Source organism: Aethalodelphis obliquidens, unplaced genomic scaffold (genome assembly GCF_003676395.1).
Source record: "Aethalodelphis obliquidens isolate GAN/ISIS:26980383/991018 unplaced genomic scaffold, ASM367639v1 scaffold47, whole genome shotgun sequence".
NCBI lineage: Eukaryota > Metazoa > Chordata > Mammalia > Artiodactyla > Delphinidae > Aethalodelphis > Aethalodelphis obliquidens.
In genome coordinates this window covers 1496272-1523442 of record NW_020837991.1, presented here as the reverse complement: position 1 = coordinate 1523442, position 27171 = coordinate 1496272, and the positions used below count along the sequence as shown (strand labels likewise).

At 42.9% G+C, this 27171-nt stretch overlaps 2 protein-coding genes across 2 annotated transcripts in view; both read right to left on the bottom strand.

Moving 5' to 3' along the window:
• LOC113607273 (uncharacterized) overlaps nucleotides 1–27171 on the bottom strand; it is a 253782-nt gene that overhangs the window by 66831 nt on the left and 159780 nt on the right.
• The window catches only part of LOC113607274 (translation initiation factor IF-2-like), a 32448-nt gene continuing 13578 nt past the window's right edge, over nucleotides 8302–27171 (bottom strand). The window contains exon 2 of the mRNA XM_027082477.1: nucleotides 8302–14642. Within this exon, the coding sequence (XP_026938278.1) occupies nucleotides 11105–11818 (714 nt within the window). The 5' untranslated portion in view covers nucleotides 11819–14642 and the 3' untranslated portion in view covers nucleotides 8302–11104. The remainder of the gene's footprint in view (nucleotides 14643–27171) is intronic.

Here is a 27171-nt window from a genome sequence, read left to right as displayed (position 1 = left end):
AGGCTTCAGCCAAGACCTTACTCAGGTGCTTCTGTTGAGATGCCTTATGGAGGTGGGGGGAAACCTTGAAGACACTTTTCTCCACTCTCACCCAGTACTCCTTAACCTTTCCCTGCTACCTACCCCTGGTGCCCCATCCATAAAACGGCAGGAGCCTTTTGTTCTGGGCTCTCTCCGCAGTAAGACATTCTCCCCATCTGCGCAAATATGCGGGAAAAGGGAACATTGTGGGAGCCAGAGCTTTCTCCTCATTTTTTTTTTTTTTTAGGCCAAAACGCACTTTATTGACATTTGTGTACATTATGAAATGATCACCATGATAAATCTAGTAACCATCTGTCCCCATACAAAGTTATTACAATATTATTGATCATATTCCTTATGCTATATATTGCATCCCCATGACTTTTAAAATTCTATAACTAGAGATTTGTACCTCTTAATCCCCTTTAGCTACATCCACCCCTCCTTCTCCTCTGGCAACCAACTGTTTGAGTCTGTTTTCATTTTGTTTTGTTTGTTTGTTTTTTAGATTCCACATATAAGATCATATGGCATTTGTCTTTCTCTGTCTGACTTACTTCACTTAGCATAGTACCCTCTTGATCCATTCATGCTATGACAAATGGAAATACTTCATCTTTTTATGGCTGAGTAATGTTCCATTGTGTATATAGATACCATATCGTTTTTATCCATTCATCTCTGGACAGACACTTGGGTTGCTTCCCAGAAGTGAAATTGCCGGATCATATGGAAGTTCTATTTTTCTTTTTCTTTTTTTTTGCGGTACGCAGGCCTCTCACTGTTGTGGCCTCTCCCATTGGGGAGCACAGGCTCCAGACACGCAGGCTCAGCGGCCACGGCTCACAGGCCCAGCCGCTGCGCGGCATGTGGAATCTTCCCGGACCGGGGCACGAACCCATGTCCCCTGCATCGGCAGGCGGACTCTCAACCACTGCGCCACCAGGGAAGCCCTATTTTTCATTTTTTGAGGAACCTCCATACTGTTTTTCATAGCAGCTGCACCAATTCACATTCCCATCAATGAGGGTCCATTTTTCTCTACATTTTCACCAACACTTGTTACTCGTTGCCTTTTAGATAATAGCCATTCTGACACATGTGATTACACTACTGAAGTGAGTGATTAAAGGCTTGGCTGTGAGACACTCTCATTTTGGTGTCTAATCAATTTCACCAACACCTGGCAGCACAGCACTCTCCAGCTCAGCTCTATTCTTGATGGACTCTACTTGTTCTCTGAACAAAAATGACCTTTCAAAGCAAAATCTGCACCCAACATTTACCAAGATAGACCATATTTTGAGCCATAAAATGAAGTTTGAAATTTTTTAAAGGAACTAAATCATACCAAATATGCTCTCTGACCAAACTGAATTAAACTGGAAATCAATAAAAGATATTTGGGAAAATCCCCCCAAATTTGTCTTCCTAAATTTACATGGGCTTACTGATTGTATAAGGTAGCATTACTTATACTAAATGTTTGAGATTATAAAAAAATGTACATTTGTATTTAACCAAACTGAATCATTATCCCTACAAACTTTCAATAGGAAGTATGTCAGCTTGAAGATAATATCTAAGAGCTTTAAGTAACTTAACTGATAGATATTCAATAGGTATCTAGATCATTTCAATAAAATACAATACTGTATCATTGATTACTAAATATAACAAGTTTATGTACTCTTGCTTTTTATTTTATATGCTACAGACAGACTGTATATAGTTGGTTCTGTTAATCATTATGTTTATTTTTTCACTTCAAGAAGCTGTGCTATAAGGGATGTATACAGATACAGAAAGTTGTAAGGGAATTCTACGTCATGGTCAAAGCTAAGAGTTGATGGGTTTTTAAATAAGATTTTCAAAAGGAACTTTAGTATCAAATACTATACCGATAAAAAAAGAATTTGATTTTCTGTCTGTTAAAATGACAAAATTTTCTTAGATTACTGGTCTGCTCTTTTTTTGTTTTTTTGCCCTGCAGGATCTTGGTTCTCTGACCAGGGATCGAACCCGGGGCCCCCGCAGTGGAAGCACGGACTCCTAACCACTGGACTGCCAGGAAATTTCCTATAGGTCTGCTCTTTTTTTTTTTTTTAATTTAGTTTTGGCTGCATTGGGTCTTCGTTGCTGTGTGTGGGCTTTCTCTAATTGCGGTGAGTGGGGGCTACTCTTAGTTGTTGTGCGCGGGCCTCTCATTGTGGTGGCTTCTCCCATTGTGGAGCACGGGCTGTAGGTGCCACAGTAGTTGTGGTGCATGGGCTCAGTAGTTGTGGTTTGAGGGCTCTAGAGTGCAGGCTCAGTAGTTGTGGTGCATGGGCTTCATTGCTTCGCAGCATGTGGGATCTTCCTGGACCAGGGCTCGAACCTGTGTCCCCTGCATTGGCAGGAGGATTCTCAACCACTGAGCCACCAGGGAAGCCCTGGTTTGCTCTTAATAAGAGGTTGTAAAAGGTTATTCATTGCTTTCTGTGTAATCTGCTTACATAGTAGAGATTCTGTGTATTATCAAAATCATTCCTTGTGCTTTGCTGACTCTGTTATGCCTTCGATTATTTAATACAACGAAAGTTTCTTAGTTAGGAAAGAGCTAAGGTTCTTTACAATCATGTTTACTTTAGAAATATTTTATTAAATAGTTAGCCAAGTATTGTTCTCAGTAACCCAAAATCCTATCTTAATCAGTGTTCAAATCTTCTGACAATTTTTGATATTTTGCCTTTCCAAAATTAAATCCTAAATGATGACTTTTTGTACCTATAACTGTCTTTGTGATTTCCCAGAGGGCCCCTGGAAAATCATAAAGCATTTGTTCTCTCACCTTGTAAGAAAGACAAGCGCTAGATATATTTAGGTATATTTGATACTGATGAGTCAAATGGGAAGAGTTGTCAAGTCAGAAGAGTTGCACAGCTTTCCCTAGGTTAAATTTGAATGGGTAGGGACTTCCCTGGTGGCGCAGCTCCCAATGCAGGGGGCCTGGATTCGATCCCTGGTCAGGGAACTAGATCCTACATACATGCCACAACTAAGAGTTTGCATGCCACAACTAAGGAGCCAGCTAGCCACAACTAAGACCTGGTGCAACCAAATAAATAAATATTAAAAAGATTTTTGAATGGGTAAAATACTAATAATATAAATATTTCAGACACTGTATACTGTATGGAAAGTCCCTAGAGAATTGCCAATGTCCTTGCTGTCCATGATGTGTTTCTATTCATTGGAATCCTGGTGCCACTTTTCCTGATATCATACAACAACTGTATAGTGTTATCAGTCATAATTTCATTTATAGTTGAACAACATGGATTTGAAATGTGCAGGTCCACTTATACATGGATTTTTTTCAGTAGTAAATACTACAGGACTACATGGTCCTACCTACTACATGGTCCATGCATGGTTGAATCTGCAGATGCAGAGGAACCACGGATACAGAGGGCTGACTATAAACTGTATGTGGATTAACCCTGACATTGTTCAAAGGTCAACTGTATTTTTAAAATGTTAACTTGGTTGCAACTGTACTTCTTTAAATCTAGCATCTTGTAAGGGATTCATATCACTTACTTATGAGATTTTATTAATCTACAGATGTTTATTAATATACAGGTCTGCTCCAGACTTATTGACTCTCTCTATATATTTGATATATTCTAACTGTATACTTGGCATATTCATAATATAACTTTGTCAGAATTATTGTATGTTATATCTGAAGATTTTTTCCTCTGTAAAGATGCATCCTCCGTACAGATTCCCCTGCAAATGTTCATCCATTTTAACAAGTTAGATGTAACGTTAACGGCCTTCTTTGAGAACAGGGTTAATCATTATGTTTATAATTATGATGTCTAAATTTTTTTGATTGACTTCATTATCTTGTTTTGTATCCTGCAGAAACAACCAAATTTCCTCATCCATTACATTATCCTTATTATGAATTCTCATCAGATCTTTCATTTTAATGTTCTATTTCTTGGCTATACAAGAACCCCCTTTTGTTCTTACATTATCTTTAACTCATAAATTGCCATTTAGTAGACTACACTTTGTAAAGTTAAATGAAACATCTGTAAATAATATCTTTTTCTCCCTATCTGACCCCTCCAGAATTTAAAAAACTCTTACTAAGTATTCTTATTTTCAAAGCAATATAATTATTTGCATAGGTTCAATGAGAATCTGTCCTCCTTGTTAAGAAGAGGAATACCTGGAACATTGGCTATGCAACCAAACCCTTGCCTGGAATGTCATATTTGGGAATGATACTAGTTTAGTCAAATATAACCAGACCAGGCTTCCCTGGTGGCGCAGTGGTTGAGAGTCCGCCTGCCGATGCAGGGGACACGGGTTCGTGCCCTGGTCCGGGAAGATCCCACATGCCACGGAGCGGCTGGGCCCGTGAGCCATGGCCGCCGAGCCTGCGCGTCCGGAGCCTGTGCTCCGCAACGGGAGAGGCCACAACAGTGAGAGGCCCGCATACCGCAAAAAAATAAAAATAAAAATAACCAGACACTTGTAAGGAGCTCAGATTGACTTCCTGGAGCCAATGTTCACAAAGCCCTCTTGGAAAAAGTGGCCTGATGTCAGGCTAATTGGGTTCCCAGCCTTACAGGTTAGTAAGGAAAATCACCTTCTGGCAGGCTCAGGAGCTTTAGGATAGTTTGGAAATATTTAGAAGGCAGGAATTCACCCAAATCTACAGGTGCTGCAGGTGAGATCTAGTGGGGAATTCTTGGCTTGGCTTCCTAGCCACAGATGTACAACGTTCATAAACTGGAAGACTCCATATTGTCAAGATTTAATTCTCCCCAGATTGATCTCTAGAGTCAACACAATCCACGTCAAAACTGCAGGAGGATATTTTGTAGATATTGACAATCTGATTCTAAAATGTACAAGGAAAGGCAAAAAAAAATAGAATAACTAAAGCAATATTGAAAAAGAAGAACAGAATTAGATGATTCACATACCTGATTTTAAGGCATACTATAAAGCTACAATAATCAAGACCATGTGGTATGCGTAAAAGGACAGACCCTTAGATCAGTGGAAAAGAACAGGGAGTCCAGAAACAAACATAGACAGCTGGTTTTGGCAAAGGTACAAAGGCAATTCAGTGGAGAAAGAAGTCTTTTAACTAAATGGTGCTACAACATTTGAAAATGCAAATGCCAAAAAAGAACTTTCACCCTCATCTCAAACCTTATAAAAATTAACTCCAAATGGATCAAAGATCTAAGTATAAAATGTAAAACTATAAAACCTTCCTAAAGAAAACACAGGAAAAACTCTTTGTGTCCTCAGGTTCGGTAAAGATTTTTTGACTATAACACTAAAAGTATGATCCGTAAAAGAAAAACTATAAATTACATTCCATTGAAATTACAAATTTTTGCTTTGCAAAAGACACTATTAGAGAATTAAAATACAAGCCAGAGACTGGAAACAATGTTTGCAAATCATATATCTGAAAAAGTACTTCTACTCAGAATACAGTATAAAGAACTCTCAAAACCCAATAATAAGAAAATAACCCAATAAAAACTGGGCAAAAGATTCACGCACTTCACCAAAGAAGATATAAATATGGCAAATAAGTATATGAAAGATGTTCAACATCAACAGTCATTAGGCAACTACAAATTAAAACCAAATGAGATATTATACACCTAATAGAATGGCTTAAAAAATTGGCAATACTAAGCGCAGACAAGGATACAGAGCAATGGCAACCAGCATACTTTGATGGTGAGAATGCAGCTACTTTGGAAAAGAGTTTGGTAGTTTCTTATAAAGGTAAACGTTCATTTACCAAATGACCCAACAATTCATTCCTAGGTACTTACCCAAGAGAAACAAAACTCATGTCCATACAAAGACTCATACGCTAATGTTCACAGAAGTTTTATTTGTAATAGACAAAAACTGGAAACAACTCAAATGTCAGTTAATGAACTAATAAGCAAACTGTGGAACATCTATCCAGTGGAACACTATTCAGCAATTAAAAGGAGAAAACCGACTATTGATATATGGAAAAACATAGATGAACCTCAAATGCATTTATGTAAGGTGAAAGAAGCCAGCCTAAAAAGGCAACATGATATAATTCCATTTATATGACATTCTGGAATAGGCAAATCCATTTGGATGGAGAATAGACTAGTCAGGGACTGGAGGTGGGGGAAAGGGTTGACCACAAAGGGGCAGCTTTAATTTTTTGGAGTGATGAAACTTCTATATTTTGATTATGGTGGTGGTTACACAGCTGTTTAAATTTGTCAAAACTCTTAGAACTATACACCAAAGAGAGTAATTTTTACTGTGTATAACTTTAAGAAAAATAAGGAAAGAAGGAAAAAAAGTATATAAGCAATTTGGCCACATCAACCTTCTGCCTGAAACCTTTCCATGGCTCCAAAAATTGTTAGTCCACATTTTCTAGCATGCAGCCACAGTCTGGTCTTCCTGTCTGCAGACTCATCTCTTGCTATGCTTCTCAGTCCATAGTATATGCAATTCCTGCATATTTAAAGCACCCGGCATGGTACCTAGCACAGATGCTCAGTCAGCACAGGTTCCCTTTCTTCATACAGTTTTCAGCATTTGTTTATGTTAGCCCTCTCTCCCCAAAGCTCTTTCTACACCTCATCACAACAAACTTGTAGGCATTAAGGCTCAGGCAACATCTCCTCCTGATGTGTTTCTCTGAACCACTTCCTCCTGTTCCTGCCCCCCATGACAGGCTGGGCCTGGCACCCCTCTTCTGAGCTTCCTTATTTGTGCAGTAAAGACAAAGATGTTCAAGCCTTGCATATTTGGAAGAAAGGACTGGCTCCTGGGAGACAGACTTTAAGTCCTTAAAATATCCTGCCCACTAACAGTGTCTTTGCATACCTGGGGCCTTGGGACATGACAGATAGTTTATGCTAATAATATGATTTATGCTGGGCCCCTTGAGCTACACTATATTAGTGGCCTCTGTAGAGACTGGAGACTAAGTAACTAAGGTCAGTTGTGGATGCTGCATGCCTAAGTAACTGACCGCCAATAAAAACCCTCGACCTCAAGGCTTGGGTGAACTTCCCTGGTTGGCAATACTTCCTACATGTTCTCGCCATGTTGCTGGGAGAATTAAGTATGGTCCATGGGATTCCATGAAAGCGGACACCTGGAAGCTTGTGCCTGCTTTCCCCTGGACTCTGTCCTATGCACCTTTTGCCTAGATTTTAATTTGAATCCTTTCACTGTAATATATTGGAACTAAAAGTGTCACCACTTTTCTGAGCTCTGTGAATCCTTCTAGAGAATTATCTACTGAGAGTGGTTCTGGAACATCATCCCATTGAGTTTACTTCTATCACAGCACTTATCATAATGAATTGACGCTGCCTGTCTCTCTCTGTGCTGTGATTCCTTTAAGGGCAATAACCTTGTACAATTTGTTTGCCATCTCTAGTGCCTAGAGCTGTGCCTGGAACCTGATGTGTTAAATAAATGTCTGATTGCAAGAGAGGCACAGCCTTCTCATGAGTCTGATTCCCTTCTGAGCCAGAAAAATGCCTCCAGGGCTTGCAGAGGAATGTGGATGTAGCATGGGTTCTCTCCCAAGAAATCATATGACACTGACCAGGTAGTGAGAACTGTCAGGTAGTGACAACTGTCAGCACGGGTAGTGAGAACCGTCAACCCCAGAAGCGTGAATTGAGAATTAAGCCTGTGAGACAACACATCCAGAATAGGAATTTTAAAAGCCTTAGCCAAGTAACAGTGGCGTGATAGCATATCTGAGGGCTACGGAGGCTACAGGCGCTTAGGGGGAGAAGAGAACACTGGGCAGAAGAAAGGGCTATGGAAATTCCACTCTGTCAACTACATTTTATTTTCAGAATCTGCCTTTAAGGAAAGCCTTCTCCAAACCAGGGTAAGTGACATTTCAGTGGAAAATGCCAAGACTGGATATTTAAAATTCAAAAGGTCTTTGGGGGACTTCCCTGGTGGCTCAGTGGTTAAGGATCTGCCTGCCAATGCAGGGGACACGGGTTCGATCCCTGGTCTGGGAAGATCCCACATGCTGCGAAGCAACTAAGCCCCTGTGCCACAACTACTGAGCCTGTGCTCTATAGCCCGTGAGCCACAACTACTGAAGCCCGCGCGCCTAGAGCCCGTGCTCTGCGACAAGAGAAGCTACCGCAATGAGAAGCCCGTGTACCGCAACGAAGGGTAGCCGCCGCTCGCTGCAACTAGAGAAAGCCCGCGTGCAGCAGCGAAGACCCAACGCAACCAAAAATAAACAAAACAAACAAACAAACAGTCTTTGGAAACAAGGAAGGTCTACTGACAGTTCTGTGCTGGATTTCCTGGCTAATGTTCTGCCCGGCAGGTTAGCTGTAATTCCAGCCTCAAGTACTAACCTTTCTGGCTCTTGCTGACAGCTTTTAAAATGTTTAGCAATACACTTCATCACAAACATCACAACCACAATAATTAAGTTTTGCTAAGGATCTTTTACTGGTAATTCTTAATCTTCCTTCAGAGGCAAACACAGCTCAATTCAACACACATATGTTTTGTCTTAGAGCCACAGACCAGTCAAATGGAAATACAATATGAAATAAATGCCAGCTCACTAGTGGGAACCCACCTTAATTCAACAGCCCTGACTAGGATCGTGGAATTCTAGAGTTGATTAGAAAAGAGGTCAGACCTTAGATTTCCATGTCCTCATTTTGAAAATGGGGTACCTGGGACCCAGAATAAAAGCCCTGTCTGTTGAATAAAGACAACAGTGACCATGCAAGTAGCTAAGACATTACTTCAATGTGTGAATCCCCCCAGTATGCTGCCTTTCCCTGCTGGGCCTGGCCCAGCTTCCACTCCAAACCCAGCAAAGAGCCCCCCCTAAAGTCACACCAATTCAGGCCTGAAGCTCTAGTCAGACATGACCCAGCTGGGCAACCTTGGGTAAGTTACTGCATCTCTCTGAGCCTCTTTTCATACCTGGATTGTAGTATAGCAGTAGATTTTTCTGTGGTTAATGAAGTAACATGGAGCCTCACACCTGGCATATATAGAAGATGCTCGACAAATGCACCTTCCCTTTCTTTTTCCTATCAAGTCCTCCTCTATGGCAGCCTTTCCAACAAGACTTCCTCAACTGAACCACAAATCCAAAGAAAATTATTTGAATGCTTATTTTCTCAGTTCCTCCCAAGGATGGCAAATAGCTAGTACCATTCCAGAAGAGAAGAGGATTCACTCATTATATATAATGGAGGCCTCAGGACATCAGGACTTAATTCTCTCCAGGAATTCAGTTGAGAGATGGCTCCATGCACTCACACAGCTGTACAGGGTTCATGTACCCCTTCATACCTCAAGGGTACAGGGTTCATGTACCCTTTCATACCTTCATACCCTCATACCACACTACCCACGGAGAGCCTCCCAAAAAAGGCAGAAAGTCGAGGTCTGAGGGTTCTCAGGTCAACTCTTCCAACATCATATTGCTTTAAACCCTGCCCTGCCACTGCAAGGGCAGCTCTGAGCCCCTCAAGGAGAAGCCTTCTGGGCCTTAGCTTTCACCTTGCCTGCCCTCACCCCCACCCCACCCACATACACACCTGCCCCACACGTTCATGCACATACAGCTGCTATCTCTCAAACTCATCCACGCTGCCTCAGTCCCCCCAGTCTGCTCTGGAGAGTCCCTGGATCGCAGGGGTGCCTAATAAACCCAGGCCTCTGCCGTATCCATCTGGCTTACCCCTGCCCCGGGGCAGAAGGAAGAAATGGCAAGGGAGTCCAGGGAGGCACCAGGGCCACCTCCCACAGCCTCTTTGAACCGGTTTGCCAGTGCTGACGTGGAGCAGGTACGCCCTCCGACTCTAGAAGTGGAAGGCAACTCATTTAGGCAAAGAGAAGGAAGGCTCCTTGGCCAGTTTGCTTGAAGTCCCCCATCGCTATTATCTAGTTTGTTTTTCTCGAATTAGGGCTATTTAAGCACCCCAGAGAGGAGGGAAAGGCAAGTTTCAAGGGAACTGGGATGGGAGGGACTCAGAGTGGCAGAATTCTGAAAAACTTTTAGTTGGAGGATACACCAACAGCTGGGTTACTCAACTCTTCTGAGTTTCATGTGTTTGTTTTGAGACAGGACAGATGAGGGTCATGGAGTGCTCAATGCAGGGGTCTGGGCGTCCTTCACTTTCCTTTTCCAAACCCATGGAGTTTAGAGCAGAGTCCAAACTCTTTATCTGCCATTCCTGGTACTCTTACACCCACAGAGCCGACCTCTGGTCCTCCTCAGCCTAGCCTGTGCTCCATCCTGGAGAGGTGCGGGCGCGGACAGGACAACTACAGCGGACGGAATGCGACAAGACAACCCTGCTGCCTGCATGGCCCCCCTGCTCCTCTCTGGCTTTGCTGCTCTGACCCGGGCACATGCAGACCCTCATCTCCACTGCCTACCTGGGGCTCTACGGCTTTCACAGGCAGCATCCCCACCCCCAACCAGAAGCATAATGGGTGAACTACCTCCCTGATTCCCAGGCAGCACCTGTCTTCCTTTACAGCTCTCATTACAGGGGCTCAAAAATAACTTGAAGGTTTTCAAGAAGTAAAATATAAAGACTGCAGTTTAGCAACTAATCAAGGGTCACCACTCTGGGCTTCCTTGCTAATTAATATTTAGGGTCAAAGTCTTCCTATCAATTTGCACCCAGAATTCGGTCCCTGGGGCAGAAGGGGAGCCCTAAGCGGGGGGGCACACAGTGCCAGGGGACATCAGAGCAATCCCATCTCACGGAAACCGCACTGTTTCAGAGGGTCCCTCTGAAGGGACCTCTAGAGCCCCTCCTCTTGCAGGGAGCCTCAGTCCTAGAGTCAGGACCAAACACACTGAATCCGGTCCACCCTTGGCTAGTGAGCCCGCTCCTTTCTCCTCTGATTTACAGAACTCAAGGAGCTGCAGTTCGGAAAGCCAGACCTGTGCCATCGGTCAAGAACAGTCTGGGGAAGGGAAACGGTGCATCAAGGGACCACATTCTGTTCTCACCGTAAACACTCAGTTTCCCAGTTGAGGACGCGCCCGGCTACGAGGGGGGAGGGGGCCGACCAGGGCTCGGCTGTAACAGGTAGAAGTGGGTGAAAACGGGACGGGGGTGGTGGGAAATCGGAAGAAAACCCGGAAAGAGAGAAGGAATCGGAAGAGCAAAGCAATAGGAAGCCAGGAACCAAAAGATGGAAACAAGCAACAGAAAAAGTGCAGGAGGAAAGGACAGGAGGAGAGACCGTCTCGAGAGGGATGGAGAGAAGGCGCTCGAGACGGACAGACGCAGGGAGCGGCGGCGCGCGGGGTGACGGCGGCGCCCTTACCGGCGGTGGCCGAGCGCAGGCTCTCCAGGCTCCAGGAGCGGGACAGGGCGCCGCGCATGCCCCCGCTGCCGCCGCGGCCGCCGCACACCACGCCGCTGCTGTCCGAGTCGGAGCCCGGGGACAGCCCGGCGCTACTGCCGCCGCCGCTGCTGCTGCTGGTGCCGAGGTCCCCGCTCGTCTGCCCGCTCGACTCGCTCGGGCATTGCTGCGCCCTCGAGCAGGCGGGCCCGAGCTCCAGCCACAGGTTCGCGGGCGGCTGGGCCGCGGCGGCGGCGGGGCTGCCGGGCGACGGGGCCAGCGAGCCGGGGCCCGGACCGGGCGAGGGGCGTGCAGACGGCCGCGCGGCGTCCTCGGCCCCATCCCCGCCGCCGCACGGCCGCCGCTCCGGGCCAGCTGACATCATGGGGCTCCGCTAAGGAGGCTCCCGGCCGCCGCCAACCGCTCGGGCTCTGTGGCTGCGGCGGCGGGGACCCTCAGCGGGCGCGGGGCGCGCGGGCCTCGGGCAAGGCCAGGCGCCCACCGGGCAGGACGCGGCGCCTCCGCTCGCCGCCAGCTCCCGGCCGCCCCGCGGGCGCTGTGCCGCGGCGCCGACCCCGGTGTGGGTCGCGGGCCCGGTCGGCACGCGCTCACGCACGCGCGCACGCAGACCTGGGGCGGTGGCGGGAGGCGCGGCGCGCGGGGCCCTGGGCAGCTATCGGTGCCCGCAGGGCCGCGCCCTGCTGCCGGCCTTGGCGCGCGTATGTTAGGACGGGCGCATCCTCGGAGGGAGGCGGCCGGCACCCCGCAGGCACGACAGTGAGTAGAACCGGCGGGCGCTCACTTTTTCCTTCTAGGACCCAGCTCAGACTGCGCGTCCTTGCCCGTCTGGGGCAGGAGTGTAGGCGGGAGGTCACGCTCAGCCCTGCGAGCCGGGTCGGGGAGCGCGCTTGGTCGGGACGCGCCCCTCCTCCCCGGGCCTGCCTCGGGGGCTGTGCGCTGGGAACACTCGGCGCCCGCGACCCTCGGGACAGCCGGCCAGCAGGAGTATGCCGGCGGTGCTCTGCATACTTCTGATTAAGAAGCCATCAAAAGTAGAGGAACGGTCCACGCCAAATGATTTTAGGAAGTGTCTGGGAAAATCCAGTGACAGGCACGATCGAAAATGGGAGCCTTGACGTAGCTCCAAGGATTCTAGGGTTTTTCACATTTTGTTGTCGATGCGGGGGAGGGGGGCAGGGATTAGGGAAGAGAGTTGCCTTTTCCTCCGACGCTCCCAGCCACCCGTGAGCATTCTGTAGGTTCTTGGAGTGTGCCTAGAGGGAGGGTGAGGTACCGCCACTGCTCCAAACAAGTGCGATAATCAGTGAGCAGTGTGACAGGAAGTCCCAGTAAGGACTGACGAGGGCTAAGCAGGGCTGCTGATCGCCCCCATCCCCAGCATCACCACTCCTCCAAGCCTTAGGCAGCTCGTTGTATTAACGATGGTGAGGATGAAATGAGAGGTCCTTGCCACGCCCCAGCACACCAGCTGGTGTAGGATGGATGCTGGAACAGTGGTCATTCTCTCCTCTTCCCTCCATTTGGGGTCCAGTTCCTGTAGCCCGTCTCCTTCCCTAAACCATGTGTGCTCCTAGCTCTGCATCATAAGGGACCCTGCCTCAATATCATCTCCTCTCCTTGCAGGCCCTGTGCAGATCTCCTCATAACAACTCAGGGGGCTGGGACAATGGCATGCCAGCGTTTATGTACAAAGTACAAAGCTCTGTACAAGCATAAGGCAATACTAGTGTGTTGGAGGTTCCGTTGACGGGCATTGCAGGGTGACTCCGCCAAATCTGCACCTTGAAGGCCCCCCTCAGCTTACTCCTCTGGGGATCCTTCCTGACCATTCCGTACCTGGTATGCACACTTCCCACCCATGCCTCCATTCTTCGCTGTCCTTGGGAGGGAAGAACAGCTGTCCTCCGACACCCCCTCGCTCCTGAGTGCAGGCTTTCAGCAAGGAGAGTCACCGTCTGTGTTCTCGTCCGGTTGTCCTGTTGAGGCCTGTGAACCTGGCCCTTGGGAGTAGGAAGAATTGCTGTTGGGGGATGAGTCACAGATCAGGAGACACCCTCCCCATCCATCAGCAAGTCTGTGGGTTCTCCCTCCAAAATAAGTGTGCACGGTGTCCATTTCTTTCACTTTACTGCACCACTACCATACTGTGTTTGGAAGACAGCTTCAGTCTCTTGACTTGTTCCACAGAGCAGCCAGAGAGGGAGCTCTAAATTAAAATATAAATCATACCATGTCCTGCTACTGATTCAAACCCTTCAGAAGCTTCTCTCGCAGTTAGCAAGACCCACAAGACCCTGTGTGTTGGCTGCCCTGTTCTCCACCTCCTGTCAGTGCTCCCTTTCCCTTGGTCTTTCCACTCCAGCCACGGTGGCTGTCTTGCTGTCTCTCCTTCCTGTCTCAGGGCCTTTGCACTTAGTGTTCTTTTTACCTGGAATGTTCTCTTTGTTTTGCAAGGCATTGGCTCCCCAAACTTCAGATCTCAGTAAATGTTGCCTCCTCAGTGAGACTTCAGTTATTCCTTTCCAGCACTTACTGCCATCTGTCAGTGGCTTGGTTATCTGTTGGCTGCCTCCCATAGACCGTGCACTGTGTGGGCAGCAGCTCTGTACCACCACTGTATCCCCAGTGTGTGCAGAGCATCTGCTGCAGGCTAGGTGCCCGGGGAGGGCCTGTGGAAGAATGAGTAGGGACCTGAAACTGAGCAGAAGGCCAGCTAGGCAGAAGGGAGCACCCCTGCTCTCTGGAGTCAGGACTTTGAGAAGGTGTTGTATGATCCCAAGTGGTGAGTGCCTCTAGGTAGCAGCAGCCTGGGCAGATCTAGCCTGTGTCAGCCAGCCATGTGCCATGCTTCTTCTGAGTCCATTTCTCTTTTAAGTTTTCCGTAGAGTCTTATTTGAACCAGCTATCCTGGTTTCAGCTGTACTGCAGGGAAGAGTAGAGTGTCTTCACTGAGTTCTGGTATGCAAAAGGGATCCATATTTCTTAAGGCCACAGTGGTGATGGCAGCTGAAATTAACACTTACTACCCGAAGTTCAGGGAGTGTCGGGGGACACAATTTGGTGCAGTGAGATTTAGCCGCCACCCCCCCCAGCCCCCGCACCATGGGAAGTATTCCATTGTGTATGTGGACCACTACTCAGCCATGAAAAAGAATGAAATAATGCCATTTGCAGCAACATGGATGGATCTAGAGATTATCACACTAAATGAAGTAAGTCAGAAAGTAAAAGACACATACTGTATATCACTTATATGTGGAATCTAAAATATGACACAAATGAACTTATTTATAAAACAGAAACAGACTCACAGACAGATAGAAAACAAACTTACAGTTACCAAAGGGTAAAGGGGGTGGGGGAGGGATAAATTAGGAGTTTGGGATTAGGAGATATAAACTACTACATATAAAACAGATAAACAACAAGGTTCTACTGTACAGCACAGGGTATTCAATATCCTGTAATAAACCATAATGGAAAACTAAAAACTAAAAATATATATAATTGTATATCCATGGAATATTAAATATAGGTTGCAAAGGAAGGAGTGGGAAGGTAGCAAGGAATATGATTAGTTCCATCCCATAGAATTCTGTGAGAGTCAACTATAAACTATTAGAAGGACTGCATCTATAAAAGTCATACAAAAATAATCAAGTGTAGGATAGAAAATACAACAAATTATTTTATATCAATTATATAATTTAACTCTTACATCTTTGTCTTTCACTTCTTTTTTTCAATTTAAGAAAGTATACTATATGATTTCCATGTGACTATTATTCTAACACTTTATATACTTCCTTTTTTTTTTTTGCGGTACGCGGGCCTCTCACTGTTGTGGCCTCTCACTGTTGTGGCCTCTCCTGTTGCGGAGCACAGGCTCCAGACGTGCAGGCTCAGCGGCCATGGCTCACAGGTCCAGCGGCATGTGGGATCTTCCCAGACCAGGGCACGAACCCGTGTCCCCTGCGTCGGCAGGCGGGCTCTCAACCACTGCGCCACCAGGGAAGCCCTACATACTTCCCTTTTAGCCATGGATTCTAGTTGTCAATATCTCTCACATTAATATCTGTTTAAAAAATCATAAAATATAATCCTAATGTCCTATAAAAAAAAGTAAGTGTTCCCATATCAAACAAACAGAACAGGATAACTTATTTTAATTGGTTTGCAGAAGCCTCCAAAAGCCTTCAAAATTACGAAGTAGCTTCATTAAAATATTTATTGAAAAATGCTAGTTAAAAATTAAAGACACAAGAGGTACCTAAAAACAAAACAAGATGAAAATAGTAAGACTGACATAATTTCTTTCTGTCTGTCTGTTTTTTTTTTTTTTTTTGGGCCGCATTGCAAAGCTTGTGGGATCTTAGTTCCCTGACCAGGGAGCGAACCCAGGCCCTCAGCAGTGAGAGAACAGAGTCCTAACCACTGGACCCCAGGGAATTTCCAAGACTGATGTAATTTCTATTGCTCCCCTCTATCCTCTTTTATTTGAGTGCTCATCCTGGTAATCCCTGTCTGTAGTGACCAGTTGAGAGAGGAAAGTAAAATTTCATGTCCCCTCCTGCCCAAATCCAGACACACTGGTTATTGATTCTTTCTCTCCCAGGGACAACTGTTGGTCATTATCTAAGTCTTCCTTTTGGCTATTTTTGGGAGTGGCTCTAAGATCTTGTGAGGATAATATCTTCTGCACCCTCTTTAAGAACACCTCCTAAATCCAATTCAGTACGGCCAGAAATGTTTACTCTTTGTTCCAGCTGAAACCTGACAAGATATTTGAAAGGATTTAATAACTCTATGATCAGAAATTTGGCCAGATTGGAAGCCGACGTTCCCAGCCTGTTAGTACTTTTCTTAAAGCCTTCTCCCCTAAGCTAATTGTACCAAGAGAGGAAGAAAAATATTCCAACATAGGTGGATGGGTCTGACAGTCCTTTGATATCATTTAGGCAGCAATACAGTTCTACGAGAAAGTAAAAACAGCTGTCCTTGTTTTACAAGTCTAGTCTTTCCAGGATCAGAGGTGTGCTTCCAGAAACCACCAATCCTTGTTAACCAATCCTCAAACCTCCCTTATTCATCTCAAAAAACTTTTCAATATTGGCCTTAAGAAACCAAAGTCCTTGAAGGAACCTGCATTCTTTTCCTGTGCCTTTGAGCTGTAAATATTAACTCTTATCTAGGCCATTTCTTTAAAGTACAATCTTCAGAGAGGTAATTCTAATCAAGAGAATGAAAGGGGGAAAGGTCATTTGAATTTAGATAAATGAAAAATCGTGGGTCTTCTCCATAAATATTAGCAGAAAAAGCTTTAGCTATCTGAACAGAAGAACTTAACTTATTCCAACTGTTTTTTTGTAAATAGTGATTTTCACATCATCATACCTGTCTTGTAACTAAAATTTTAAAACGAAGCTATGAGGTCTCTGTTTGCATTTGTATAATATGTTCCTGTTTCTATATACATGTGTGGTTGATGTGTGTTATTTCCTACCTCTGGATGATATTACTAAAATTAATTTGTAAAAGAGCTCTATTCAGTTGCTTTAAAAACAAACAAGAACTTATATAAATTATGGGTTGGTTATTCTAAAAACTCTCAGAAATATAAACTAACCCAAATGCTTTTCAGGTTCATGTGGTCCGAGAAAACATTCAGTATTAAAGCTAGTTTAAGTTCGTTGGCTTAATTAAAACAGACATGTTTTTAGAGTTATCAACACTGACTATAATGCAGATAAACAACTTTTATTCTACCTGGGCTTGCTAGTCAAATTCAGGTTATCTCTATTGTAAAATATGTCAGCATCAATGAAATCTGCTTCCACCCAAGATGCTGAATCAAGACTTAATACTTCTCTTCTTCCCTTTCTTTCCTTTACTCTGGCATTGGCCTGGAAAGATAATGCCATCACCCATACCTCCCAGACCACTGCTAAAGGGAGTAACCTCTGGAATTTAGAACAACTTTTTATTTCAGACTAGAAGATCCTCTTCCCATTTGTGCTAAAAACCTGACTAACCCCTTACGTGGAAGTAAACACAAATGAGAGTATGATTAGAAACCATTCCTAATTCTTGGAGACACTGCAGATTCAATTGCTAAGATACTGGCTGCCCGGCAAAGAGCCTTACACTCCCTAACCAAAGTTGGATTATCTTTAAGCTGAGCAAGGAGATGTGTGTGCTGTGGCCTACACCACCTGCTGCACCTGGATTGACACTTCTGGGGAAGCGGAAGCTCAGTCACATAAATCACTGAACAAGCCATTTGGCTTAAAAAGACCCTTCAATGGGGTCTTTTGTGTGTGTGTGTGTGGTACGCGGGCCTCTCACTGTTGTGGCCTCTCCCGTTGCAGAGCACAGGCTCCGGACGCACAGGCTCAGCGGCCATGGCTCATGGGCCCAGCCACTCCGCAGCATGTGGGATCTTCCCGGACCGGGGCACGAACCCGTGTCCCCTGCATCGGCAGGTGGACTCTCAACCACTGTGCCACCAGGGAAGTCCAGTGGGGTCTTTTTTTAACTTATTTGATTTTGATTGGTTTGGGTCATGGGGACCATAGCTCCAAATGCTTTATGAACATTGAGAATTATCCTACTTACAATAATCATAATAACCTCTCTGGTGTGCTGTGCCCTCTCAAAAGCTTTAAATGCATGTTTGTAGTCACTAGCCACCAAGCAAATGACCTCCCTCAGATTGGAACACTGAAAAAGAAATGGAGGAAGTGACCTACTTAAAAAATGTGAACCTGAAGTCGTGACCTGTGAATACCACAGATGTTCAGAAAAAAAAAAACAAAAAACCCAAAAAGCAAAAATCAAGGATCAACGAAAGTTGTGAGAACCATAGAGTGGTATAATTGAGAGTGGTGCTACTGCCTTAAATTTTGATTACATATCTCAGGGAGAGATCAAAAGAGAATTGTTAAAAAAAAAAAAAAAAAGCCCCAAATGGAGACACTTGTATTAAGCCCCAGTAAGACGTAATACCTGACCTAACTGCAGTCTCAGCCTCTCCCAGGAGTGGATTTTAAACCAATCAGTCTGGAATTTCCTGGTTAGTATTAGTGAGGTAAACTCCCTAAGATCCCTGCCTTTCCCTAAGGGAATGTAACCTTGCCTGAAACAATCTGTTCTTTTACTTCTTTGTCATACCCTCTTTCTACGTATAAAAACTTCACAATTTGTGCAGCTTCTCAGAGCACATTTCTACTTGATACGTGGGATGCTGTCCGATTCATGAATTATTTAATAAAGGCAAATGGATCTTCAGTTTTACTCTGTTGAATTTTGTTTTTTAACACAAGTTGCAGCAAATAGAGAACATCAATAGATAGATAGTAATTATTTTTTGAAAATGGAAGTTCTAGAATTGAAGAGTACAGTAACTAAAATAAAAAATTCACTAGAGGGTCTCAACAGTAGATTTGAATTGGCAGGAAAAAATCCCAGCATACTTGAAGAGATTGATAGAGATTATGCAAACTGAAGAACACAATGAAAAAAAGAATGAAAAAAAATGAACACAGCCTCAGAATAATAAGGAACAGTCCCCCAGCACCATTATCATTAGGTGGAAGGATTTCCTGGAAGGGGGTACCAGGCAGAGACTTCCTTTCCCAGCCAGGAGCAAATGGAGGAGCACCATTAACTGCACCAACATATGTATAATGGGAGTAGCAGAAAGAGAAGAGAGAGAAAGAAGAAAAAAAAAATTCAAAGAAATAATAGTTGAAAACTTCCAAAACTTACTGAGAAATAAAAATTTACATATCTAGGAAGCACAACAAATTCTAAGTAGGATAAATGGAAAGAGACCCACAAACAGACACATCATCTTAAATAGGCTGAAACCAAAAGACAAGGAGAAAATCTTGAAAGCAGCAAGAGAAAAATTTATATAACTTACAAGGGAACCTCAGAAAGATTAACAGCTGACTTTCCTGAAGAAGCTCTGGAGGCCAGAGGTGGTGGGATAATATCAAAAGTACTGAAAGAAAGAAATAAAAAGCCTCTCAACCAAGAGTCCTATATTCAGCAAAGCTGTCTTTCAAAAACAAAGGCAGAATAGACTTTCTTGGATAAACTCTGAGAGAATTTGTTGCTAGCAGAACCAACTTACAAGAAATACCTAAGTTCTTCAGATTGAAAGCAAGTGACCCCAGATGGTAATTCAAATACACATGAACAAAAATAGAGCACTAGCAAAGGTAATTATGTAATTATAAAAGATAAATTCCTATTTTTTTCCTTTTTTCTCTTAAGTGATTTAAAAACCAATTGTATAAAATAATATGTATCTAATGTATTGTTTGGCCTACAACATATAGAAATGTAATATATCTAGACTATATCTGCTAATACTAGCACAAAGGAGGTGGGTGGGAGCAAAGCTGTAATAGCTAGGAAAATAATGACAGATGGTAGAGTAATAATTTTAACAATGCATTGTTGGGTTTGTAACATTAATAGATGTAATATATGTATAACAGTAATACCACAAAGGGGAGAAAGGGAATAGAGCTATATAGGAATAATATTTCTATATGTTGCTGGAATTAAGCTAATATACAGTTGAAGTTGATTCTAATAAGTTAAGATGTACGTGATAAACAACAAGTTCTTACTATATAGGGAACTATACTCAATATATATATGATGTATACATATGTATAACTGTGTATACATATGTATAACTGTGTGTATACATATGTATAACTGAACCACTTTGCTGTACAGTAGAAATTAACACAACAATGTAAATCAACTACTTCAATAAAATAAATTTTAGAAGATGTGTATGTTAAACCCTAGAGCAACCGTTAAAAAGTACTCAAAAATATAGAAAATAAAAAGTAAAATGGCAGATGTAAATATAACTATATCAATAACAACACTAAATGTAAATGAATTAAACAATTCAATCAAAAAACAGAGTGCCAGATGGATAAAAAGCACGATACACCTATATGTTGTCTATAGGAGACACATTTTAGATTCAGACACAAATAACTTGAAAGTAAAAAGATGGAAAAAAGATATATCATGTAAACAGCAACCACAAGAAAGGTGGAGTGGCTCTGTTGATATCAGATAAAATAGACTTTAAAACAAAACACACTAGTGGCTGGAGTAAGAGGACATGGAGTTTGCATCACAACTAGGGCACCTACTAGACTCTGGTGGGGGACCTTGGCACCCAAGAGGATGAGAGGAATCCCCAAGCAACTGGGTAGGATGTGGGGGTGAGCGAGGAGGTAGGAGAAGTGGAGGTGGGATGGGACTGGCGCCCCTGAGGGCTGGCTGGGGGAGAGGAGAGGTTCCCACACCTGGAGAGGCCCACTGACCACGAGGGTATCAACAGGGATGGGGAGAGACCCTCGGGGGTTGAGAGGATTGGAGGGGAACACAGCTAGTGTTTCTCCTGCCCACTTGGGCCCTGGGGAGCCTGCTGGGGTCCCAGGACTGATCCTCTGTGCTCTAAGGCCGCCTAAGCCCTGCCCCCAGATGCCCCAGTGCCTTATCTGGCCACATGGGTACTGAGCCTAGACCCTGCCCCTGCCTAAACCCCTCCCCTGCTTAAGGCCTGCCCTCTACAGCCAAGGCCTTTTCTGGACTTTTTTTTTGCTATTGTGGTTCTGTTTTACCTTCCAGTTGTTCTCTGATTTATATTTTTATTTTTTCTAATATATCTGTCAGTTTTCTAATTTTTTTTTTTATTCCTTGTTATTCTGTTCCAGTTTTTTTTTTTTTTTTTTTGTCATGCCATGTGGCTTGCAGGATCTTGGTTCACGGGCCAGGGGTTGAGTCTGAGCTCCTGTGGTGTGAGCACCAAGTCCAAACCACTGGACTAACAGAGAACCTCAGACCCCAGGGAATATTAATAAGTGTGAGCTCCCCCAGAGGTCCTCACCCCAGCACCAAGACCTGGCTCTACCCACCTGCCTGCAAACTCTAGTGCTGGATGCCTCAGGCCAAACACCTAGTAAGAAAGGAGCACAGTCCCACCCATCAAAAAAAATGAGATGACAAAATAATATGTTACAGATGAAGGAGCAAGGTAAAAACCTATAAGACCAAATAAATGAAGAGGAAATAGGCAACCTACCTGGAAAAGAATTCAGAGTAATGATAGTAAAGATGATCTGAAATCTCAGAAAGAGAATGGAGGCATGGATCGAGAAAATACAAGAAATGTTTAACAAGGACCTAGAAGAACTAAAGAACAAACAAACAGAGATGAACAACACAATAACTGAAATGAAAAATACACTAGAAGGAATCAATAGCAGAATAACAGAGGCAGAAGAACGAATAAGTGAGATGGAAGATAGAATGGTGGAAATAACTGCTGAGGAGCAGAATAAAGAAAAAAGAATGAAAAGAATTGAAGACAGTCTCAGAGACCTCTGGGACAACACTAAATGCACCAATATTTGAATTACAGGGGTCCCAGAAGAAGAAGACAAGAAAAAGAAAGGGTCTGAGAAGATATTTTAAAAGATTATAGTCAAAAACTTCCCTAACATGGGAAAGGAAATACCCACCCAAATCCAGGAAGCGCAGAGAGTCCCATACATGATAAACCCTAGAAGAAACACACTGAGACACATATTAATCAAACTAACAAAAATTACATTCAAAGAAAAAATATTAAAAGCAGCAAGGGAAAAGCAAAACGTAACACACAAGGGAATCCCCATAAGGTTATCAGCTAATTTCTCAGTAGAAACTCTGCAGGCCAGAAGGGAGTGGCAGGATATATTTAAAGTGATGAAAGGGAAAAATCTATAACCAAGATTACTCGGGGATTTCATTCAGATTTGACAGAGAAATCAAAAGCTTTACAGACAAGCAAAAGCCAAGAGAATTCAGCACCACCAAACCAGCTTTAAAACAAACGCTCAAGGAACTTCAATAGACGGGAAACACAAGAGAAGAAAAAGACCCACAAAAACAAACCCAAAACAATTAAGAAAATGGTAGTAGGAACATACATATTGATAATTACCTTAAATGTAAATGAATTAAATGCTCCAACCAAAAGACACAGGGTGGCTGAATGGATACAAAAATAAGACCTGTATATATGCTGTCTACAAGAGACCCACTTCAGACCTAGGGATACATACAGACTGACAGTGAGGGGATAGAAGAATATATTCCATGCAAATCGAAATTAAAAGAAAGCTGGAGTAGCAATACTCATATCAGATAAAATAGACTTTAAAATAAAGACACTTACAAGAGATAAGGAGTGACACTACATAACGATCAAGGGATCAATCCAAGAAGAAGATATAACAATTATAAATATTTATGCACCCAACAGAGGAGCACCTCAATACATAAGGCAAATGCTAACAGCCATAAAAGGAGAAATTGACAGTAACACAATAATAGTGGGGGACTTTAACACCTCACTTACACCAATGGACAGATCATTCAGACAAAATAAATATGGAAACACAAGCTTTAAATAGACCAGATAGATTTAATTGATATTTATAGGACATTCCACCCCAAAGTGGCCAAATACACTTTCTTCTCAAGTGCACGTGGAACATTCGCCAGGATAGATAACACCTGGGGTCACAAATCAAGTCTCGGAAAATTTAAGGAAATTGAAATCATATCAAGCATCTTTTCTGACTACATGCTATGAGACTGGGAATCAATTACAGGAAAAAACCTGTAAAAACAACAAACACAGGGAGGCTAAACAGTGCACTGCTAAATAACCAAGAGATCACTGAAGAAACTGAAGAGGAAAGAGGAAATCAAGGAAATACACAGAAACAAATGCCAGCAAAAACGTGGTGACCCAAAACCTACTGGAGGCAGCAAAAAGCAGTTCTAAGAGGGAAGTTTATGGCAATTCAATCTCACCTCAAGAAACAAGAAAAATCTCAAACAATCTAACCTTACACCTAAGCAAATAGAGAAAGAACAAAAAAACCTAAAGTCAGTAGAAGGAAAGAAATCATAAATCTCAGAGCAGAAATAAGTCAAATAAAAATGAAGAAAACGATAGCAAAGATGAATAAAACTGAAAGTTTGCTCTTTGAGAATATAAACAAAATTGATAAACCTTTAGCCAGTGTGATCAAGAAAAAAGGGAGGGGCTTCCTTGGTGGCACAGTGGTTAAGAATCCACCTGCCAATGCAGGGCACACGGTTTCGAGCCCTGACCTGGGAAGATCCCACATGCTGTGGAGCAACTAAGCCTGTGTGACACAACTACTGAGCCCACATGCCACAACTACTGAGCCCAACATGCCACAACTACTGAGCCCAACATGCCACAACTACTGAGCCCAACACGCCACAACTACTAAGCCCAACATGCCAGGGCTTTGCATATCAGGAGCCCACGCTCTGCAACAAGAGAAGCCACTGCAATGGGAAGCCCATGCACTGCAGCGAAGAGTGGCCCCTGCTTGCTGCAACTAGAGAAAGCCTGTGCACAGCAACAAAGACTCAATGCAGCAAAAAGTAAATAAATAAATAAATTTATTTTTTAAAAAAAGAAAAAAGGAAGAGGACACAAATCAAAATTAGAAATGAAAAGGAAGAAATTACAACTGACACTGCAGAAATGCAAAGGATCATAAGGACTACTGCAAGCAACTATATGCCAATAAAATGGACAACATGGAAGAAATAGCCAAATTCTTGGAAAGGTACAACTTTCCTGACTGAACCAGGAAGCATTAGAAAATATAAACAGACCAACCACAAGTAATGAAATTGAAACTGTAATTAAAAATTTTCCAACAAACAAAAGTCCAGGACCAGACGGCTTCACAGGTGAATGCTATGGAACACTTAGAGAAGAGCTAACACCTATCCTTCTCAAACTCTTCCAAAATATAGCAGAGGGAGGAACACTCCCAAACTCATTCTATGAGGCCACCATCACCCTAATACCAAAACCAGACAAGGATGTCACACACACACAAAAAAATTACAGGCCAATATCGCATAGATACAAAAATCCTCAACAAAACACTAGCAAACAGAATCCAACAGCACATTAAAAGGATCATACACAATGATCAAGTGGGATTTATCCCAGGAATGCAAGGATTCTTCAATATATGCAAATCAATCAATGTGATACACCATATTAACAAATTAAAGAATAAAAAGCATATGATCATCTCAATAGATGCAGAAAAAGCTTTTGACAAAATTCAACACCGATTTATGATAAAGACTCTTCAGAAAGTGGGCATAGAGGGAATCCACCTCAACATAATAAAGGCCATATACAACAAACCCACAGCAAACATCATTCTCAATGGTGAAAAACTGAGAGCATTTCCTCTAAGATCAGGAACAAGACAAGGATGTCCACTCTCACCACTATTATTCAACATAGTTTTGGTAGTCCTAACCATGGCAATCAGAGAAGAAAAAGAAGTAAAAGGAATAGAAATTGGTAAAGAAGAAATAAAACCATCACTGTTTGCAGATGACATGATACTATACATAGAAAACCCTAAAGATGCCACCAGGAAACTACTAGAGTTAATCAATCAATTTGGTAAAGTTACAGGATACAAAATTAATGCACAGGAATCTCCTGCATTCCTATACACTAACAACGAAAGATCAGGAAGAGAAATTAAGGAAACAATCCCATTTACCATTGCAACAAAAAGAATAAAATACCTAGGTATAAATCTACCTAAGGAGGCAAAAGACCTGTACTCAGAAAACTATAAAACACTGATGAAAGAAATCAAAGGTGACACAGACAGATGGAGAAATATACCATGTTCTTGGATTGGAAGAATCAATATTGTGAAAATGACTATACTCCCCAAAGCAATCTACAGGTTCAATGCAATCCCTATCAAATTACCAGTGGCATTCTTCGCAGAATTAGGAGAAAAAATCTTACAACTTGTATGGAAACACAAAGGACCCTGAATAGCCAAAGCAATCTTGAGAAAGAAAAACAGAGCTGGAGGAATCAGGCTCCCTGACTTCAGACGATACTACAAAGGTACAGTGATCAAGACAGCATGGTACTGGCACAAAAACAGAAATATGGATTGATGGAACAGGATAGAAAGCCCAGAGATAAACCCACACACCTACAGACACCTAATCTAAGACAAAGGAGGCAAGAATATAAAACGGAGAAAAGAGAGCCTCTTCAATAAATGGTGCTGGGAAAACTGGACAGCTACATGTTAAAGTATGAAATTAGAACACTCCCTAACACCATACACAAGAATAAACTCAAAATGGATTAATGACCTAAATGTAAAGCTAGACACCATAAAACTCTTAGAGGAAAACATAGGCAGAACACTCTTTGACATAAATTGCAGCAGGATCTTCTTTGACCCACCTCCTAGAGTAATGGGAAAAAAAAAAAAAAAAAAGGGACCTAATGAAACTTAAAAGCTCTTGCACAATCAAGGAAACCATAAACAAGACAAAAAGACAACCTTCAGAATGGGAGAAAATATTTGCAAATGAAGCAACTGACAAAGGATTAATCTCCAAAATATACAAACAGCTCATGCAGCTCAACACCAAAACAAACAAACAAACAAACAAATCAAAAAATGGGTGGAAGACCTAAATAGACATTTCTCCAAAGAAGGCTTACAGATGGCCAACAAATACATGAAAAGATGCTCAACATCACTAATTATTAGAGAAATGCAAATCTAAACTACAATGAGGTATCACCTCACATTGGTCAGAATGGCCATCATCAAAAAATAAACAATAAATGCTGGAGAGGGTGTGGAGAAAAGGGAACCTTCTTGCACCATTGGTGGGAATGTGAATTGGTACAGCCACTATGGAGAACAGTATGGAGGTTCCATAAAAAATTAAAAAGAACTACCATATGACCCAGCAATCCCACTACTGGGCATATATCCTGAGAAAACTAATTCAAAAGGACACATGTACCACAATGTTCATTTAAGCACTATTTGCAATAGCCAGGAAATGGAAACAACCTAAATGTTCAATGACTGTTGAATGGATAAAGAAGATGTGGTACCTATATACAATGGAATATTACTCAGCCCTAGAAAGGAATGAAATTGGGTCATTTGTAGAGATGTGGATGGACCTACAGTCTGTCATACAGAGTGAAGTAAGTCAGGAAGAGAAAAACAAATATCGTATATTAATGCATACATGTGGAATCCAGAAAAATGATACAGATGAACCTAGTTCCAGTGCAGGAATAGAGGCGCAGATGTAGAGATCGGACATGTGGACGCAGTGGGGGAAGGGGAGGGTGGGATGAACTAGAAGATTAGATTTTACATAAATACACTACCATGCGTAAAATAAATAGCTAGTGGGAACCTGCTATAAATCACAGGAAGCTCAGCTTGGTGCTCTGTGATGACATAGATGGGATGGGGGGGTGGTGGGAGAGAGGTTTAATAGGGAGGGGATATATGTATACATATAGCTGATTCAGTTCATCATATAGCAGAAATGAACACAGCATTGTAAAGCAGTTATACTCCAATTTAAAAAATTAAAAACAACAAAAAACAAAAGACACTAGAGGCAAAGAAGGGCATTTTATAACAATAAAAGGGTTAATCCGTCAGGAAGATATAAGTACAAATATATATCCACCTACCTAATAACAGAGCACTAAAGTACATAAAGCAAAAACTGACAGAAGTGAAGGGAGAAATAGGTAATTCA